Source organism: Danio rerio, chromosome 18 (assembly GCF_049306965.1).
Source record: "Danio rerio strain Tuebingen ecotype United States chromosome 18, GRCz12tu, whole genome shotgun sequence".
Classification (NCBI taxonomy): domain Eukaryota; kingdom Metazoa; phylum Chordata; class Actinopteri; order Cypriniformes; family Danionidae; genus Danio; species Danio rerio.
The window spans coordinates 12,873,591-12,892,320 of record NC_133193.1 but is presented as its reverse complement, the minus strand read 5'-3'; the positions used below and the strand labels follow the sequence as shown (position 1 = coordinate 12,892,320).

General features: G+C 35.0%; 1 protein-coding gene across 1 annotated transcript in view; it reads right to left on the bottom strand.

Annotated features, from left to right (window-relative positions):
* The window catches only part of LOC556054 (protein arginine N-methyltransferase 8-B), a 50,280-nt gene that overhangs the window by 5,661 nt on the left and 25,889 nt on the right, over nt 1-18,730 (bottom strand). Inside the window, exons 4-7 of the mRNA XM_003200433.7 lie at nt 10,528-10,591; nt 7,572-7,714; nt 7,402-7,489; nt 3,789-3,904 (exon numbers count right to left, since the gene is read on the bottom strand). Coding sequence (XP_003200481.1) covers nt 3,789-3,904; nt 7,402-7,489; nt 7,572-7,714; nt 10,528-10,591 — 411 coding nt within the window. The remainder of the gene's footprint in view (nt 1-3,788; nt 3,905-7,401; nt 7,490-7,571; nt 7,715-10,527; nt 10,592-18,730) is intronic.

The following is an 18,730-nucleotide window of genomic DNA, read 5'->3' as shown; positions in this document are numbered from 1 at the left end:
TATCATGATATAATCTAGTTTTATATCATAAGCTGAATGGTCATACGGTTGGAATTGTAAGGAAATGGTATTGTGCAATGGTGGTCTTTTAACTTTGCTATACAAGTGCATATTTGAGCACCTTTAATTCCCTTCAGTATTTTAATTTTGGAAAACATTTAATTTTACTACGATCTCTTTTACTAGTATGCTTGGAATAACTTTTAATTATACTACATTACTCTCTAGAACTCCCTGATTTAAATGGTCTGGTAAGAATGAGTCTACACCTAATTGATTCACTGATTTAAATGATCCTGTCAGATGCCATTTGCACATATTTCCTTGTAAAAAATTTTTAAAAACACACTTCGGGGTAGCAACTATGGAAAATTATTTTTTCCCAGAATATAACATGTAACTACATGTTCTCTTGGTGCTCTGATTTCCTCCACAGTCCAAAGACATGCAGTATAGGTAAATTAAAAAAGCTAAACTGGCCGTAGTGTATAAGTGTTTTCCAGTGCTGGGTTGCATCTGGAAGGGCATTCTGTGCGTAAAACGTCCCTGATTAATGAAGGTGCTAAGCTGAAAAGAATATGAATGATTGAATAACTCATAACAACATAACTTGTTGACATCATTACAGGTGGAAACTCTTTTAATGGAAACTACTTATGGAAGAGTGTGCATGTGCAAACAACAAAGGGGTGAAAGCATGCCATCAATGTGCTTGTTAAGTTAATTTAACTATTTCACAATTCGACTTTATATACTCCAGCATTCCACATCTTTACATTGATTTTTATTTGCAAGGGACAGAGACCGAATTGAACAGTGTTTAGACATTTAAATTGCACAACATGGTGGCTTCTCTAGTCCAGTGTGTGTATTTACAATTTCTCTGTGAGCGATCATACAGGTGAAGATACATCTGTACCAGCTCTGCAACTCGAACCTCCAGTTTATTCATGTTAATAACTTATTGTTAGCTGGTATTGTTGTGTTGGATTTTATTGTCCTGATACAAATTAATCCACGTCAAAGAAGGCGGAGTTCCAGAATACACCCACTTATTGCTTAATTGTCACACACCTTGGTGTTTAGAAGGTGGCACAGTGGTTAGCACTGTCGCCTCACAGCAAAAAATTTGCTGGTTCGAGTCCTGGCTGGGCCTGTTGGCGTTTCTGTGTGGAGTTTGCATGTTCTTCCAGTGTTCACGTGGGTTTCCTCCACAGTCCAAAGACATGCAGTATAAGTCAATTGGGTAAACTAAATTGGCCTTAGTGTATGATTGTGTGTGAATGTGAGAGTATATTGGTGTTTCCCAGTGCTGGGTTGTGGCTAGAAGGGCATCTGCTGTGTAAAACATATGATGAAATAGTTGGCGGTTCATTCCGCTGTCGTGACCCCTAATAAATAAGGGACTAATCCGAAGGAAAATAAGCCAAACTCAAAACATACATCATTTTGTCCAGAATTATTTAGAAATGATGTCATATCAGTTCTGGTTTGAAGGCTCTTTAATGTTCTAGTTACCTGAACAGTGTGTTTCTGTTGTAAATACATCAGATATGTTAAATGGATATCATTGCTGTTCTCCAGCAGTGTGTATTTTACAAAGCACATGTATTGTTATGCTTGTAAATATTTAAATTCAAATGTCAGGAACTCAAAACAAACGTTATTTTATTGAAACACTGATATGTTTTGATCTTTGACAAGCAATGCGCTCGTCTTTCTCTGCCTCAGCTTGTCTTGCTTTGAAGCTGCTCCATGCGTGTGCGCTTTTTCCGGAGAGAATTGCAAAGCTGTATATTTCCCTTCTAAGTATTCAAAAAATAGAGAAATGGAAAAAAGAATGAAGAAAAAATGTGTGCAGCACTATTCTACACAAGACTAATATGAGATTTGGCAAATTAAGCACCATAACCTCTCCCCTTTTAACATCTTACTAATCCTGTTGATAGGGTCAGGGAGAGTACAGTTAACTGATTCACTCGTACAAATGATTCAGTCAGGGTCTCTCACAAAGTCCCTCACTGCTCTTGACTGAAGTAGCTTTAATTAAGTTTTTTCCTTACATTGAAGATGCTTAAAGCACAGTTTGTTTAATAGTTTTATTATATTCCTTATTTACAGGGAGGACAATAACCATATATATATATATATATATATATATATATATATATATATATATATATATATATATATATATATATATATATATATACACTGTATGAATTATTAGCCCTCCTGGATTATGAGCCCCCACCCCCCCACCCCCCCAATTTCTGTTTAATGAAAAGAAGATTTTTTTAACCCATTTCTAAACATAATAGATAATAATATAATAACATAACTAATTTCTAATAAGTGATTTCTTTTATCTTTGCTATGATGACAGTACATAATATTTTACTAGTTTAATTAGGATAATTAGGCAAGTCATTGTATAACTGTTTTTTTTTTTTGGAGACAATCAAAATATATATATAAAGCTTAAGGGGGCTAATAAAATTGACCTTAAAATAGGATTCAAATTAATTAAACCTGCTTTTATTCTAGCCAAAATAAAACAAAAAAGTCCTTTCTCTAGAAGAGAAAATATAATAGGAAATACTGTGAAAAATTCCTTGCTCAGTTAAACATGATTTGGGAAATGTTTATAAAAAAAAAATCACAGGAGGCCTAGTTATTTTGACTTCAACAGTAATCGTTTTAAATAGTTGTGATTACAATTATGAGCAAAATAATCGTGATTATGATTTTTCCCACAATCGAGCAGCCCTATGTAATCCTTTTTTTATTTTTTATTTACCCAGATATTTAAAAAGAACTTAGTTTGAAGCAGTAGTTGCAATAACATCATATTGTGATATTTTTATCCAAGGTTATCATACCGTCAGAATCTTATTAGGGCCAGACGGAATCTGCGGACGTTTTTTGCTATTTCTGCAGAGAATTTTGGTAAAAATCTGCAGATTTTTTCGGAATTATTTTGGGAGTATCATAACTAAAACCTTAATATATAAAATAAAAATAAGATCTTTTTAACTTTTGTTTAATGTTAAAAATGCAAATCCAATTAGATTGACTTTATTTGGTAAATAAAGCAAGTTTGTCATATAATATATCTAGTAAAAGACAGAAAATAATACTGTACACACTGCATTAAACATAAATCAGATGAACATTTTCACATTAGTTAATATTATTACTGAAATTAATAAAAAAAAAAACTGAATAAAAATAGATTTACACACATTTACTCTGGTAAATAAACAGAATTAATGATGGGCTAAAAATCTGCACACTGCAGATTCCGTGTGAGCCTACTTATCACATACAAAATGATCAAATTGCTTTATTTTTACCTCTGCTTTGATTTGCATTCATTTTAAATTGTATTAGCTGTAAAAGAGCTGCATATTTCAACTTTGAAAAGCTAGAAAACCTTTTGCTTCAAATATATTTCTTTTCTTTATATGCATATCTTTTGGCAGTCAAATGAGAGGTTTGTAGAAGGATTTCACAGTCCATCTGCAGAGCCATAAAATTCCAGGCTTGATGATTCAGATTCAACCAATAATCATCTCATCAGCACCTACTCCAGTGGTTTATAATGAAATGAAATTGCATTTCAACGGATCATTATGTAACTGTCACACTGAGTGATACAGCTAATGATCAGTTACATACTAATGCTGCTGTATTCTCAGTGGATCTGGCTTTATCTGTTGACTACTTCACATGAGGAGAGACACTCGCAGTTACATGATTTACAAAAAAGGGTTTTAATGGCTGACCTTGATCAGACAGGAGTTAGATACCACTTGTTTCGAGTCCACGATATCCACCAGTGGTTCTTTCATCGCTACATTCCTGATGCAGGTCATGTCAAATCCATAGACGTTTTCCCACCCTGCATTCAAAGAAGGTGTATGAAAAGATTATTTCATGTCTTAAAATGCATCAGAATTTGAATCTATAGAGCAACAAATGTACGCTGAAGAATGCATTAACCTAAGCTGTCCTATGGTTCAGTTCTTTTACACACTTTATATCATAATCACTGTAATTTCAAGATGACAACACGTAACGGTCTACTCAAAGCTGCTCACTTTCTCCGAATTAAGCTTTTCAATAACAGCTATCAATGCCTAAGGATAGCATTTAAATGGATGTGGCATTCAGGTGTCACAGTGGTCCCACTGTCATTTTTTTCTGGAAAATTAGCAGTTTACAGGTTATAATTATGAGTTTTACAAAGACATGAACACCTTTTAGAAATTTGTAATAGTGGTTATTCTGAAGTTATTGAAAAAAAAAAAGTCTGCAGCCTTTGACATCCATAGTAGAAAAAAATACTAATGTCAATTGCCGGTTTCCAGCATTCTTTAAAATATCAAATTAAAAGAAGAAATACTAGATGAGGGTGAAATTTTTATGTGAAATATTCCTTTACAGTCTGCATGAACTGGAATTTGCAGATACAATAGGTGTTTTCGACATGAACCACTGCCTATATATATATTTATTGCAATAACAACAAAAAAGTTAGAGTACAAATAAAACTGCTTATAGTCTCTTCAAACTATAGTTCATTTTCAACAACAAGGGAATTAACTATCTGAGATAAAATTTGATTATTCACTAAAATATACAATTTAAATAATTTATGGAGCTAAATACAGTAAATAGTCTGTATAGAAAAAGGTTGAAAATAAACCAACAGTATGCAAATAATATAGCCGTTATAAACAAATTATTTAACAACAAAAAGATGATCACTGCAGTAAAATAGTTGTAGTATTTTAGTAAGCATGATATGTGCAGGATAGACCTGGCATAAAAAATTTTGAAGACGGAAAATTTGTGAGATGGAAACCCGAAACGCACATGGTTGTTGTCATGTGGTGAATCAAGCCAATCGTGTAAGATCTGTGTCGTCATCGCTAGGGTTGTAACAATATACCGGTATGACGGTTTACCACGATTTGAACGTGCACGATTATCATACCATGAACAATTGCATATCAACGGTTTTAACCCTTAAAGACCGAGACAGCCGCCCGCGGCTAAAACAAGTATTGCTCTTAAATGTTTAATAACATTTGATCCGCTAATCCGATTCATACAATTCAAAGATTGGCATAAAGAAGAGAGTCTCAGCTTTCCAGTGCTGTATCACATAACATTCGCGGACTTTCAGAGGCTCCGGAATCAGTGCGGTTACGTCATCAACATTTGACAACGCTGATTTGACAAAGAAACGCTCGTCACTGTGTCTCCGGACAAATCAGACATGATACATTGATGCATTGTCCCTCCTCCATGCCCAGATTGGTTCAAACTCGCTATATCACAACCAATAAGCATAGGTTTCGCTTTTGTTTGTGGACCAAGCTTTTTGAACAACACGGAATGAGAGATAGGCATACATTTATGCACGGCTAAATAAAACGCAAAAAAAAAAAGTTTTGCATGAAATAATTCTCATACTAAGTACTTTTGCATGCACAGCAGCACAGAAACATGACAAAACAGTAACACAGCAAAGACGAACTGCTGCTCTTGCTGTTTTCAAAAGACGCAAATGAAGGTGCAGCTGTTTGTCTGCATTGCAGACAACCATATCCATATCCACAGACAACCATATCCATGCTGGCACATAAAACCTAAGGATGTTCCATATTGAATCTAGTTTCGTTATGTAACTATTTATAGTATAGTAAATATTTATATCTATTTTTTACTGAGGATTTGCACCATGTTTATTTGGACTTTATTTGGACTTTGACACATTATTTATTATTTTCTTATTTTTTTATTTGTTCATTGTAAGTGGTGTTGTTTATAGTAACTAAAAAATATATTATTTGGAAAAAGTCAAATTTGCTTCACTGTTCTATTATTTTGTAACATTTGTAACATACCGTATACCGCGAAACCGTCAAACCGTGGTATTGTTTTAGACGATTATCATACCGTGAAAAATTCATACCGTTACAACCCTAGTCATCGCAGCTCCTGCAGTCGCTTTTCAGATGCTGCACAGGCTGAGTCAGCCATCTAATCTTGGAGCGATGTCACAGTACTTTGAAGACAGTCGCATTGTGTTTGTGCAGCATCAAGTCTGAAAAATTTCTAACCGAAATGCACTGCTTTTAAACAGATTTCGATCTGTCTGCACAGCGCTGCATGAAGCCGAATACACCTTTTTTTTCAGTATGATGATGTACAGTACTTCCAACTGAAGTGAATATTGAATAGGGGGCGGGGCTTTCTTTTGCACATCATTTAACGGTAAGAGGGATGTGCACTATAAAAAATGTAATGATGAAATGTAAAAAAACATTATTTGAATAAGTTAATAAACCTGATTAAGTTATACAAACTGTAGCTTTATATTTTTAGTCAGTTTGATTAATGTACGTTGAGATGACTAGAAAAGTCCATTTGATTTAACTAATAAATTTAAGCAACCCAGACTCATTCTGATTTCGTACCCCTATATACATTTCTGAAGAGCGCCATATACATCCCAGGAGCTTTCTCTTGCGAGTGCCATTAGCACATGCTCTTCTCGCGTAAATCCACCAGAGGCTGCTGTCAACTGACTGACCAACCGACCGGGCGATCAACTGATCCTTTCCTAAACCCAACCGATGGTGGTTTAAAAAGCACCGGTTGACCAGCGCCCACCCACTTCCCAAAACCCAATCGCAGTGTTTTCAAAAGCAATCCAGAAAAAGAAAAGCCCTCGTAGCAGCTAGATTTCTACTACATTTTCATATTTTACCACATTCTTACCCTGTTATTTACTTGTTTATTTTATTTTTTGGCTTATGTTTTTGTCTTACCTGCTTTCTGGAACATTTCTTCTCCAGACTCAAACCCTGTCGTCGTGGTCAACTCCGCTTTGCGTTTCAAGTCAATTACACTGACATACATGGCGAGCTACTGGGCAAACTGGTAACAGCGGAAAAGCCATCCATACGGAAATACGCGGTCAGCTGGTAGGTGAGAAAAGGAACGGCGTCATATCGTCCCATAGTGTTCATTTTAAAGACGAAATGCAGCCATACGTACGTACATCTGGCTACATAATTCGCAATCTTCAGAAATGTAGATGGGGGTAGTCAGAATGTTGAATTTAAGGGAGCAATAATTTGTTTTTACATGCTTGAAACTGACATCAACAGAGAAGCCACAACAAACGTGGAAGCAAACTAACAAAAATTTCTTTTAAATCAGTGGTTTAACTTTGGCACTAGCAAAATAAACATTGTGAATTTGGATTCCTGACTTTAAGAATATGATTGTTTCAAAGCATGACAGAACTCCTTTATTCTAGCAGTAAAAAAAGCTGAACGCTTTTTTGAGTCAAGATGTTTGTGTGTATGTTTTGGGACTCACAGTGAATCTTGAAGTCCTTGTACTGCCTGTCTTCAATGGCCACCACATAGAGAGCAGCTCGGTCTGGGAACATGAGACCTCCAGGTTTCTAAAGATACAGATCACAGGCTCTGTGTTCATTCTGTAGGCACTTCAGCTATATTTACACACACACACAGATAAACACTAACCAGCCACTTGTCTCTGGCGTAGATGACCGTGTTGAGCATGGATTCATAAAAAAGGCAATATCCCATCCACTCTGAGATGATAATGTCCACCTGATCTACCGGCAGCTCCGTTTCTTCCACTTTCCCTTTAAAGATGGTTATAACTGGAACATACACACAAATAAGGCCACGCTTGACAGATCCTTTCTTCTCTTTGGATTTTTAAGGCCAGATAAAAGATGTGGGTCAAACTGTGTGTGTAAAAGAGAGAGACTCCAGCTGAGATTGCAACATCAGCTTGTATTGAGGATACTGCAGTGGTCTAATGAATTATCCAATTGGAGCATGTTATAGTGATGTCTTTTTTTTAAAACAGTAAATAAAATCTTTAGCAATGTGGTATTTGCTTAATGAAATAAAACAATGATCAGAAAATGTTTGGATTTCAGCGTTGGTAATATGTGATGTTTTTATGGTATTTTATTTGTAACTTACCGTATATTAAAATCCTTACATATTTTTACTTTTTGCTTGATAGATTGATACGTTCAATAACATAACTATAAAAAATAATTTTTTTCCAAGTACTTTCCCTACTGTGTGTGTAGTCACGTGACCCCGCTCCGTTTATACTTCGCACACCCTTTGCTGTGGCTAATGCTGACGCTGATGCACACCTCTCAAAAAATGTTACTACATGTTGACTTGATAACGATGATGAGTGTGGGCTGAGCCTGTTGGATCAAGTGTTTACCATCGTAATCCCACTGAGGACCTCTAAATGAGCTAGTTTAGCTTCTTGTACATTAACGTAGCATTTAGAAAATACAAAACACCCATAAAGAAACTTGACACACAGGAACATAAAAACCCACAGCCAGCTAGCGTTTCGGAAGTGTTATTGCAGAGCAACACCACTGCAGCAACATCTGATCTCTGGTCAAGTCAGATGATGGACCCATTCTTGAGCCTTACTTTGTACTATATTGATGATTATTAGAAACTGTGCCAAAGATGGCTTGAGACAGCATATTTTCCATTACATTAAAATGATTATTTGCATTAAAATATTTGTTTACAGAAGAAGTACGAAATGCACTGTTGTAAATATTATTCACAAGATACAGTATGCAGGAGTTATTTTATTCAGAAGAGATGCTGCTTATTTTCTACTTTTAATATAAAAAGCACAGAAAATAATGTATGTTGTTTCCAAAAGTGCAAGTTATTTATTTTTAGAAAAAAAGTGACTGTTTGTTTTAGGCAATGTGTGTTTTAAATTCAGTTGTTCAGCATTGAGCTTCGATGAATAATCATAGATAGTTGATGGTATGTGTTTCCTTCAATTATTTTAAAATCAAGTAATGCACCCTTCATTCAAAAACCTCTAATATGTGAGGATATTTACTGTACAAGGCTTGTCCATGAACTATGAGGGAAAATAAATCATCCATTAATTGTAATCGAGTTAAAAAATATTCAAATAATCAAGATTTTGATTTTAGGCCAAATTTCCCAGCCCTATGTGTGATACATAGTGTATTCTTTTATTTAAAGGTCCAGTAAAATCAAAATAAAGTTTTTTAGATGTTAGTATGTTAGTCTTCAAGGATATCGTTAAGTTAGTGTGGTACAAAACAAAGACAAAATTTTCATTTACGAGATATAAAACCAATAAAATGTAAAGCTTGCAGTGTATCACTTCCGCCTAAATGGATCGTTGTTGTTTTTTTTCACATCACCTCATACTTCAGTTTCTCATTAAGTCTTGATCAATCAAATGCTCTCTAGTATCTGACATGCCCCGCCCCCTTCAAGACACTTCTCATTTGCTATTTATTTGATGCGCTTTAGCTCAGCCACTCTCACTGGCAGAGCAGTGAGAAAACAAAACAAGCGGCAGGAGCTACTCTGTCCCATCCTCTCTTTGTTTTTCAGTTAAGATTATTTCAAACATCGAAAAAAACAAATTCAAAGCACTTCAGGGGACCTTTAAGACTATAATTAAGCATACACACAATATATTTCTGTATTTTGTCTTGCCTTTTATCATTTACATGTCATAACTTTTTTTTATTCTAAAAGTTTTATTAATTATTTATATATACACACACACACACACACACACACACACATATATATATATATATATATATATACATACATACATGCATGCATGCATGCATATATATATATATATATATATATATATATATATATATATATATATATATATATAATTAATAAAACTATTATTTATTATTATTATTATTATTATTTATTACTATATTTATTTATTTATTTATTAAGAATCCATGAAATGGGCCACAAGTGACAAAAAAGGGATTTATAAATAAGAACATTATATGTTTATATTTATCAAGTAATTTTGAGAAAAAAAAGCCTCAAATTTCCCACAAAACATTCAGCAATATAAGCTTTTGCAACATTCTGACAAATGTTTCTTTTGCCCCAAATCAAGCAATTACAATAAGTTACGACAGATGTGAAGACTAAAGTAATAATGCTGAAAATTAGGCTTTGTATGGCAATAATTGAGGCGGTGTGGTGGAGCCGAGAAGAAAATAAATAAATGAACGGTAATAATAATTCTTACATTTTAAAATATATTAACAGAAAACATTATTTTTCATTTTTACTAATATCACATTATTGCAATGTTATTACAAATCACAACATCTCCAAGAGTATGGCGTTTTGTACTGAAAAACAAGACAAAAACATGGATCAACATATTTTTGTGCCCTTTATAGCCATATTGTCATTGATAAACTATACTAAGCATTTACTATTAAAAATTTCTTTTAATATTCAGATCACTGCAGAGGTTTTAAAAAATGTATATTTAGTAGGCGGAATAGAAACATGCACAACATCCACTCTTTAATGTCCGTGTCTCATCCTTTTAGCCATTTTGCTTTTTGCACACACACACACACACACCACATCTACTCACCACTGTCCAGATGATTGGCCTTGATGATTTTCTCTGAGTACTCTGATATACTTGAGCATTCAATCTGAGAAGGAATGAAAACATATTATTAAGATGCAATCGTTCAGTTGTTATTAACCCTTGTTTGCCTATTGGTTGGAAATCTATAGTTGTCTTGATGTCAAAAATCTTTTTTCACTTATACTATTAGACAATTTGTCATTTTAAAATGTACGCATTTGAAAATATTTCAGTACAGTAATTGCAAACATAATTGGCTTAGAAGTATTAAGCAAACAAAGGGGCATATCTTATGATTGTTTCACCACTGGTAAACATTTGAGTCCCTGAAACAGCGACCTGTTTACAGCTACAGTTGAAGTCCGAATTGTTAGCCCCCCTGTTAATTTCTGTTTAATGGAGAGCAGATTTCTCCAACACATTTCTAAACATAATAGTTTAAGTAACTAATTTCTGATAACTGATTTATTTTATCTTTGCCATGATGACAGTAAATAATATTTGATTAGATATTTCTCAAGACACTTCTATACAGCTTAAAATGACATTTAAAGGCTTCTGTGGTTAATAAGGTTATGGAAGGCAGGTTAGGGTAAATACACAAGTTGTTGTATAATGATGGTTTGTCCTGTAGACAATCGAAATAAAATAGCTTAAAGGGGCTAATAATTTTGACATTCAAATGGGTTTTAAAAATTAAAAACTGCTTTTTTTCTATTCGAAATAAAACAAATAAGACTTTCTCCTGAAGAAAAAATATTATCAGACATACTTTGAAAATTACATTGCTCTGTTAAATGGCATTTGGCAAATATTTAAAAAAGCAAAAAAAATTTAAAGGGGGCTAATAATTCTGACCCTAACTGTGTAAGGTTGTTTACTGAAACAAATGCTAGACTGAAACAGAATAAAGCTGTCGATTGATTTCAGAGATTTAACTACAGGATTGGAAACATGTTTCTTTTTTATATGAAGAAATGAGTAGGCTACAATTTTAATCGGTAAACCGCTCGTAATATAACTGTTATTTTTTAATTATTGTATTTGATATAAATCACTAAAGAATTTCTAAAATTGCACATCAAAAGTACAGACAATTGTGCTGTTATTAATACTATAACTGTTAGTGTTGTTTAGTGTTAGATTATGGTATGTTGGTTAGATGACTTGTCTTTTATTGCTTTTTTGTAGTTCTATTTTTGTTTTTATTTATTATAAAATAACTTTTCATATATTGTTAAATTTTAAAATATATATTTTTTCAATAATGGTGACGCAGTGGCGCAGTGGGTAGCACAATTGCCTCACAGCAGGAAGGTTGTTGGTTCAGTTGGCATTTCTTTGTGGAGTTTGCATGTTCTCCCTGTGTTGGCATGGGTTTCCTTTGGGTGCTCCGGTTTCCCCCACAAGTCCAAAGACATGTGCTGTAGGTGAATTTGGTAAGCTAAAATTGACCGTATGTATGTGTGTGATTGAGTGTGTACGGATGTTTCCCAGTGACAGGTTGCAGCTGGAAGGGCATCTGCTGCATAAAAAACATATGCTGGATAAGTTGATTGTTCATTCCGCTGTGGCGAACCCAGATTAATAAAGGGACTAAGCCGAAAAGAAAATGAATGAATGAATTTTTTCAATAATAATGCTAATAATAGTCAAATTTTTAATATATTTTAATTGTAACATATACAACCCAGGCTTATTACGTACCCTTATATACACTTCTGGTGAGTGCCAAATACGTCTCAGGAGCTAAGTTTTTTTGCAGTTTTAGTTTTTGTGAATCCAACAGAGGCCGCTGTGTACGCTTTTTCAGATCTCAAATTTCTCCAGCTAGCGCTATTCGCGCCTGCTGTTGTAACGTAAATCCACCAGAGGCCACTGTTGACTGACTGATTTACTGACTGACCGACCGATCGATCTTCCCACCCTCCCCCTTCCCTAAACACAACCAGTAGTATTTTTAAAAGCAATCCAGAAAAAAGAAAAGCCCTCGAATGATTTTTACCACGTCTTCATATTTTACCACATTCTCACCCTGTTATTTACTTGTTTTTCTTTTTAGCTTTTGTTTTTGTCTTACCCACTCTATGGAACCGTTCTTCAACAAACTCGAACCCTGTCATTGCGGTCAACTTCGCTCTGCGTCTCAAGTCCGCTGATGTACATATTGAACTACCGGACAAACTGGTAACAGTGGAAAGGTATGGAGGTAGTCAGCTGCTCAGCAAGAAAAGGAATGGCGACATACCGCCAAGTAGCGTTCATTTTAAAAATGTATTGCAGCCATACGTATCTCTGGCTACTTAATTCGTGATCTCCAGAAATGTATATAGGGCTAAATTTTTAGAATGAGCCCATGTTGAACATATAAGAATAACACTCTGTTTTTAGCTACCATTGTTTTGTGTCTTTTGTGAATTGTTGTTTAGTTTTTAGCTTAAAAAAATAGATTGAATAAAAAACAACCAAACGATACCCAACTCCTTTTACAGCTGGGATGCACTTTTTTTAAGACAGGGTCACAACCTATTTACTCCCAGTATTTTAATCCATCACTTTTACCCCGTTTCCTGAATGTTTGAAGGAACTGTTTTCTAAACTTTATTATTTAATATTGGAAAATAAGCTTGCACAATTGACACATCATTCACATCAGATTTGCAATATGTTATTGCTGAAAACAGATGTGCTGCTCAATATTTTTATTAAAATTCTACATTTTTATGCCATTATATTTAAACACCATAACATATTTTAGGCCGATAAACTTTCGGTGGCCAAAAATTCGGTACATCTCTAATATCAAAACAGTATTAAATTCCCATTGTTGCACACTTCTTCTGTGTGATTGGCACGTAGATCAATATTGAGTGGTATAACTCATATAGAATATTGAATGAATTCTGTATAATATTGTTTATTGGCCCAACCCTATTATAAATTGGGCAGCATTAAAAATTTATTTACTGTCACTATTTATCAATTCAGTGCATCCTTGCTCACTAAAAGCATTCATTTAATAAAAAAACCCCAAAGTTTTCTGCCTTATTGAATGATTACACAGATACCATTCTTCACCTTACAGTCACTATACTTTAAAGGATTATGAGTCTTGCAGTCCTGCCCATTAGACATATTCCTCTGATCAGCCTCCAGCCACCTCAACCACCCTATTTAACATTCACAGTCCCGTCCCGTTGTCAGACAGGGATATACATAAATGAGCACACACAGTAACAGGGCTGTCGGTGGCCCGAGGCGAAAGGGAAGAGGAGAGATAAAGTATAAAGCCGTCAGCTGTATAAGTGAGAAGTCGATTCTAGACAGCACACATCCTTCTGCCTCACGACGTCCCTTGTGTTTTCGTTAGTGTCCACAGCCATTGCCATCAATTTCAGTGTAGCCCAGAGTCAGTCAGCATCGCTTCAGCTGACAAATAATCCGAACCGCCGCTTTTTCTAACACGACTGGCCCACCTGTTTTTGTAAAAGTTTCACGTACTGCAGTGGGTCAGCACTGACTTTAAAAGTAATCAGAGAAGCCCATAACACAGTCAGCACATTTTCCCTTTCAGAAAAGTGCTTGATGCTCATGATCAAGGCGAGCGGCCTGAGCTGCAGTAAACACACATCAAGGGCAAAGCCTTGCAAACAAGACAAGCTTGAATATTAAACATGAGTTTATCTAATGCTTTTTCTGAAAGAAAAAAAGTTATGTGTTGAAATATTAATTTGAGTTATTCAACCAGCTTCTACTGTAGCATGCTTTATAAGTTTATTCATAAATATTTTGCTACGCATTACAGGTTTTGCCTGGCTGAAAATATATTAGCGATGACAAACATTAAGTGCAATAGCGCCTACTTTAGTGCTTAGAATAACTTAGTTAAGCAGATGTTTTTAATCAAAGTAATTTATATTGTATTTCAAGCTAAATATTTGATTAGTTCAAGCATTTTCTGGGAACTGAACCTTGGATTTGGTAGCAACATGCTGTTTTAATGCAAAATGTATGATTATTTATCCAAACACTGTATAAGTCGCTATATTGTCAATTTTTAAATCAACAAAAATTCTTGCAGAAAAGGCAATCAAAACATTTGCACATCTATGTTTCATTCATGAACAGGAATGAATCCTTTGAGTCAATAATTCAGTAATAAAGAGTCACTTGCTTCTTGCCAGATTTTTAAAAGGAGCTGCCGTCTGCTTGTTTGTTTAGTGTCATTTTGAAATATCATTGTCTGTCAAATCATACACAGCTACCATAAACACATGAGTTTTGCCTGGCAGAGTGTCAAATTGCTAGAAAAGAATCTCATAAATTTACAGTAGAAAAGACAAGACCTGGGAGTCTTTCCTGCGAAACTACATGGCTTTTGGCTGATTAACCACTAAAGACTGGAACACACTATGCCAACAGTGAGAATCTGTCAGGCTAGTTTGTTTGGTGTGTTCCATACTAGAGGTCTTCAGAAGACAGGTTAATGACTGCATGGAACTGACTTGGACTGTTTTAAAAATGATAAACCGGAACCTGTGCAGACTGAAAAAATGCATTAGGGATAGAACACACCAAGCAAATGGTGAGTTACGTAGAGAGTGACTATTACAGTGGTAATGGTTTTAAACACTGCTTTGTTTATGATTTGCACGTGTGCGTCGGAAGTTCCGGTTTTCCACTGGGAATACGAAGACAGACTACTGCCTACTGCAGTGCGGAAAGACATATCCTTCCATGCAGGCACAGAAAACGCACCCTAGTTTCAGTTGGCGTTCGTCCGTTTGTGAGTGTTCACTAACAGCTTTTTGGTCCAGACTGAACCAGACGTGAGGCGACAGAAGGCAACAACACTGTTGGGTTTCATTGGTGCCAGTTGTTTTAGTGTCGGTTTGGTGTGTCATGGCCCTTAAAGGTGGTTTCACACTTGGGTTGTTTGCCTAGTTTGAACCCAAGTTAGATATTTCCCCCTTGCCATCTTTTCAGCTGGGTTGTGTTCACACCGTCTTTTTTTTTTTTCTGAACCACAGTATGCTTGCGTCATGGTGACAGACGGCCACGAAAATGGAAAGAAGTACACACATTGTGGTCGCTCTGCTTTTGATGAATCTTTTGGTTTTGGTAACCTCTTTCAGGTGGACTCAGGTACGGTTCACGGCTGCACACCCAATTCCGAAAACCTCGTTTACACTTGCTAAATGAAACAAACTCTGATGTCAACCGAACTTGGGTGTGGACCAAAAGCGCTAGTGTGAAAGCAGCCTAAATGTACCAGACCAAACGCAGAACCGATCCAGACTGGGAAGACATAGACCTGACTGCACACGACTGGCACATATTGACAGCAATCTAGTATTATCAAGTATAAATGATTTGCGAAAAAGCAAACTTTTTGGCTTTACGACTGTTGGAAGCCTTCTCCATGACTGCGTTAGAGAGCTTGCATGCATGACTTCGTCACTATGTTGCCTGGCTGTCAGATCCTCAGTGTGGAACCAAATCAATGTGTCAGAACAAAAACTGAAGTGATGAATCTAAGCAAACAATGCAAGTCACGAGGGAACACAAAGAGACCAGCTGTCATTTCATCATTTCTTAAATAATTGCAAATTATATGGATGATCAGACATATTTGCTCAAACAAGTCTCCCTATGATTAGAGAGAAGCACTGTTAAAATGCTATGTTAACGTTGCTATGTTCATGATTGGTTTGCATGCAGCACTGGTTCTGATTTTCCTTTTTGTTTTGACAATACCGACTACTGCCACCAGCCGGCATGGAGAGATGCACATTCTCACACAGAAGCAAAATGTTTGTTCTCATTCCATTAGCTGTCATCTGTTTTGTGTGTTCACTAGGCATTGGACGATAACCGTTTTCAAGGTAAGTCAAAGTTTTCAATCCGGCAACATTTTCTGCTATACCGTTCCTAAGGTATGGGTAAGATTTTTATTTAATTTTTTTTTCTTCAGCTTTTTATGAAAACAGCATCACCAGCAGAAACAAAATATCAACAGATGCCATTTAAATTGTAAAGAAATCTGTGTTTTTTAAAACCAATGAAGAGAGCAGCTTGGCATGTTTACTGCTCCAAAATATTTTAATGTTTTTTTAAATAAAATATATTGTGTTCAAAGGGGGAAAAAAGTTTTAGTTTTTCAGGGTGTCCTCGGGGTCTTAAAATGTTTTAAATTTCAAAAACTAAATTTAAGGCCTTAAAAAAATTCACTAAAATATACTGTTGTGTCACTAATTGTCCAAGTAAATCTATAGCCAATCAGTACAACCAACAAATCTATCTAAAAAAAAACTTTTAACACAATTAACAATTATTATTTAGCAATACAGTTTAATTTTATTCCTTACATCCTTATAATAACATTTGTTCAAAAGTTCTCCATGTTTTCATGTTTTATGCACAAATGTAGGTTGTGCAAAAATGTTATTTATTACAGATTTTAAAACTTTGAGACATTCTGATTGTCTTTAATTTAATATTGTTTACGCTACATTGCATTTGTGAAAAATATTCTGTTTTGGTTTGATTTTCAGAGCACTTAGAAAAGTATCTCATTGTGAATGTCGAATTAATAAATGACACCAAAAATTACTGTTTTTTTTATATAGCAATTTTAAAAGAATCTAGAAGTTGAAGGTGTAGTTACCCTCAAAATAAATATTAACATTGATTTAGACCTCAGAATTCTGAAAATATGTTATTGAACATTAGGAAACAAACATTTAAATTATGTTGTGCATAAATTGTTTATTATAGCTTTTAAAACTTGTCTTTTTTTAAAGAAAGGTTGTGCTAATAAAAATATACGCATATAACTAGAGTTTGCTTGTTTTGACACATTATTTAAAATATTTGGTTAAGAAATTACTGAATTTTAATTTTAATTGGGCAAGTAAAGAAAAAGTCCACTGGTTATTACAGAAAATTATCAGCGTTTTGCCCTGTGATAGTCTCAAATGTCATTGATAATGATCTTAAAGACTTAAATTTGATGTGAAACCCTGTTTTTACAGACATTTAAAACCATGAAACCGTGATATTTTTATTCAATTATTCAGATATTTTTATCATACTGTCAGAATCTTATACCATCCCATGCCTAGTGTTCACATGCAGATTTTTGCTCCAGACATGACCAGATACAGCTGGTGCTAGTTCTTTAAAGTCAGCCTGATGTGTCCCAAGTTTAAAGCAAGAGTAACATCAAAGTACTGTAAACAACCTGCCTAATAACCAATTTACTTATGATGGGCAACTACCAGGAAATGTAAAAATCTTGTTTATATTCTACACTGTCCAAGTGCTGTCTACGCTGTTTTTTTTTTTTTGTTTTGTTTGTGATGAGCTGAAACACAGTCTCTCTCTGGCATTTAAATATGATGAATCCATTCAGCTAGCCGTTCATTATCACTGTGCAACAGGATAAGAGCAGCGAGGTGCAAATCATATCAGTTCAATTACAACGGAGACCTCGACTCCAACTCACAGATCCACTTTCCAAGGACTTTTCGCTCTCTCCAGAAAACCGAGAGAACATTCTGTCCCAAGAGGTTGCAAGGACAGATAAAATGGAGAGTTTTCCCTTTCTTTTCATACTCTAACTTGGCCTAACAAGCTTTATTTCTCAATGAGAAAGTGCAAAACAAGCAGCACATGGTTAATGCGGCCCTTTTGACCTTTACTTCTTTTTTTGGTGGGTCTTTTTCTCAGATTTTTCTGAAGAGCCAATTACCAGAGCCTCACAATGTGGTGTGCAAGAGTCTGATATATCAGCACAGCCAATAAAGGCTGACCGCTAAAAACCTTCACTAACCACTGGGGTGGATTGTACTGAGAAATAGAGAGAGCGAGGTCTGAATGGACAGGAAGTGAAAAGGAGAAATAGAATGTATTCAGGAAATTGTGAGACCGAAAAACAGAAGGGGCCCTTTGTAGAAAAAAAAAGTACTGTGGTTGTGTTGTGGTAGGGTGATGCTTTCACAAGGTCATCGGATTGCACAATGAATTTATATCTATAGTCAAGTTGTGTTATTTTATATAAGACTTTACAAATGAAAGATTCAAAGATGCTTTACACTAATATTCTGAAAAATAATAGGGTTACTGTTGTCATTTTGGTGAAAGAAATTACATTTTAATCAGTGCAGGGTTGTTGGTGCAACATTTGATTCGATTCAGAGAT